Here is a 2500-nt window from a genome sequence, read left to right on the forward strand (position 1 = left end):
GTCTCCTAACTACTACTGTGGTCTAAAATAATCTTAAAAACAATAAAAGTATTCATATATTCTTATTTTCTCCCCCAGTCTCCTAACGAGGTGTATAGTTTTGAGCGTCCCGTTGACCTATCTTCTGTGAAGGCCAGTGAAGGCAGCGGTACCATGTTCCTGAGGGGAGGGATACGTACAGGCGCCGCAAAGCAAGACAACTGTGTCAGTCTGCTGTCTGCCAATCAGGTGGTCCGGGCCCTGCCACCCAGCAAGGTCCCACTCAAGGAGGTCTACCCCAAAGGTATGAGGTCGGATCATTCTTTTAATTTAATTAAATTTTGTTTATTTACTCACGGCTCTCGGCCATATCGCGTGGCATGGAGCACAACAATCAAATCATAAAAAAAATAAAAAATTACTAAGTTTATTTACCATCTAGGATTAAACTGATTTAGCTTTTGAGGTCAGAAAAAACAGGTCTTATTGTTAAAACAGGTTCTGAGAAATGTCCTGCCATTGTTTAAGTAATGTTTTTGTTTTGTTTTGTTTTAGTTTTGTCCTTGCCGTACACCATTGTTTGTTTGTAATGATTTAATTTGAATTGTGTGCTCCATGCCATGTGCTATGGCCGTGAGCCGTAATAAATAAATGAAATGAAAATTAAAAAAAACCCTGAAATTTCCAAGTCAACTTTTTTTCTTATTTTTTTTTCAAGCTTTATATATAGGCCTACAGTTTTAAGTTTTATTTTGAAGTCTCATTTGCAAATGTCGCCACTAGATGTTTGTGTTTTGAGACTAAAACGATAACCCCTAAGTAACTATCATCATCATCATCATCATCAACCTTTATTTAAACAGGCAAAAATTGCTAAGAAACAATGTCTTATTTAAACCTGCATTGTGTAGAATTTTGGGTTTTATTTCCTAGCAGATTTTGTAGAAAGTAATTATAATATCCATAAGTACATTTAATTTAGTGCATAATAGCTGAAACATTTTTTTTTAATAATTTATTTTTCCCTTAGAAAGGGTCTCATATATGTCCATATTTCTGCATATTTTGGACCAAGGCCTAGTGCCGCCATCTTGAAAGTGTCATAGTTGGAATGTCATCAGGTGCATTGTTTAAAATTTTTAATTGTTCTTGTCCTTGAAGGCCACTGTAGCTTCTGTTATTATTCTAAAGGGGTGGGGTTACCCAGGGAGCGTTGCATTCTAGAACTTTGTAGAACTTTCTTGATGATGTCATATTACACACTGCACCTTTAAGCAATGGCCTGGTAGGAGGTGAATGACCTCCTGGGGGGAAAGGGGAGAGGGAGAGAACAAGACAACACTGAACTAATAGCCAGTAAAATCACACATAGACAACAATAACATGTTCAACATAGCAACAGAAGTTAGACAAACAGCAGTAACATACAGCATAGCAATAGATAAATGCACTAGATCACGGTGACCTTAGACTGAAGCAGCTACAGGTGTGCTTTATACATTTTGTTAGGGCCTGTCTATAACCCCAAAGTTTGAAGGATGTTTTTAAGTTTTACCCTCAAAACTCTAAAATATAGTGCAGACATTTTTCTTAGCTTTACTAACTGTTTAATTTTTTCAGTGAAGGACAGAGCCCTAGTCCTAACACATGAATTCAAACAGAGAATAACTTCTTGTCATGTTTTGTTTTGTCATCAGACGTGACTCCTCCCATGACGGCAGCGTATCTAGAAGTGACTGATCTCAACTCCAAGAAAGTCAAATACATTCCAGTCCCAAGGTAAACTTATTTTCATATATATATATATATATACTATATTCCATGTTTATTTTTTTCTTCACCCTGATTGGTCAACGTTAAGTGCGAAAGGGTTTTATGAAAATAACAAAAAAAATGTTAATGTTAATGTGGGTATGGCATTATATCCTTCAATGCCTCAAACTGTTTAAATATAATGAAAATAATTCTTAATGCCCCCTATGAGTGACTGTATTTCCATTTTTCCCTGTACATTGTTACTCCCAGGTCCCAGTCCGTGTCTCCTTACACCGGTTAACATAATAAAATATTACGCACTATAGCTTTAGAGTCTTGATGCCTTCTCTGAGTGACCGTACAGTGACTGTATGGATAGCTAATGGGGATCCTAATTTATAATACGGGGCAACTGTGGCTCAGGTGGTAGAGCGGGTTGGCCAATGATCCAAGGGTTGGCGGTTCGATCCCCGCTCTGCCACCAGTGTCATGGTTGTTGTGTCCTTGTGCAAGACACTTCACCCACCTTGCCTCGTGTGAATGTGTATGTTTGAGGCGGTGGTCGGAGGGGCCGTAGGCGCTGAATGGCAGCCACGCTTCCGTCAGTCTGCCCCAGGGCAGCTGTGGCTACTCTCATAGTTTACCACCACCGGTATGACTGTGTGTGAATGAATGGAACCTGGAACCCTGTAAAGCATCTTTGAGTGCCTTGAAAAGCGCTTTATAAATCCAATCCATTATTAATAATAATAATAAAGTAGCATGT

At 38.6% G+C, this 2500-nt stretch overlaps 1 protein-coding gene across 1 annotated transcript in view; it reads left to right on the forward strand.

Annotated features, from left to right (window-relative positions):
• Positions 1-2500, forward strand: part of vwa8 (von Willebrand factor A domain containing 8) — an 88122-nt gene that overhangs the window by 58958 nt on the left and 26664 nt on the right. The window contains exons 36-37 of the mRNA XM_080038529.1: positions 79-283; positions 1677-1758. Of these exons, the coding sequence (XP_079894655.1) occupies positions 79-283; positions 1677-1758 (287 nt within the window). The remainder of the gene's footprint in view (positions 1-78; positions 284-1676; positions 1759-2500) is intronic.

Source organism: Ammodytes marinus (assembly GCF_949987685.1).
Source record: "Ammodytes marinus genome assembly, chromosome: 12".
Classification (NCBI taxonomy): domain Eukaryota; kingdom Metazoa; phylum Chordata; class Actinopteri; order Uranoscopiformes; family Ammodytidae; genus Ammodytes; species Ammodytes marinus.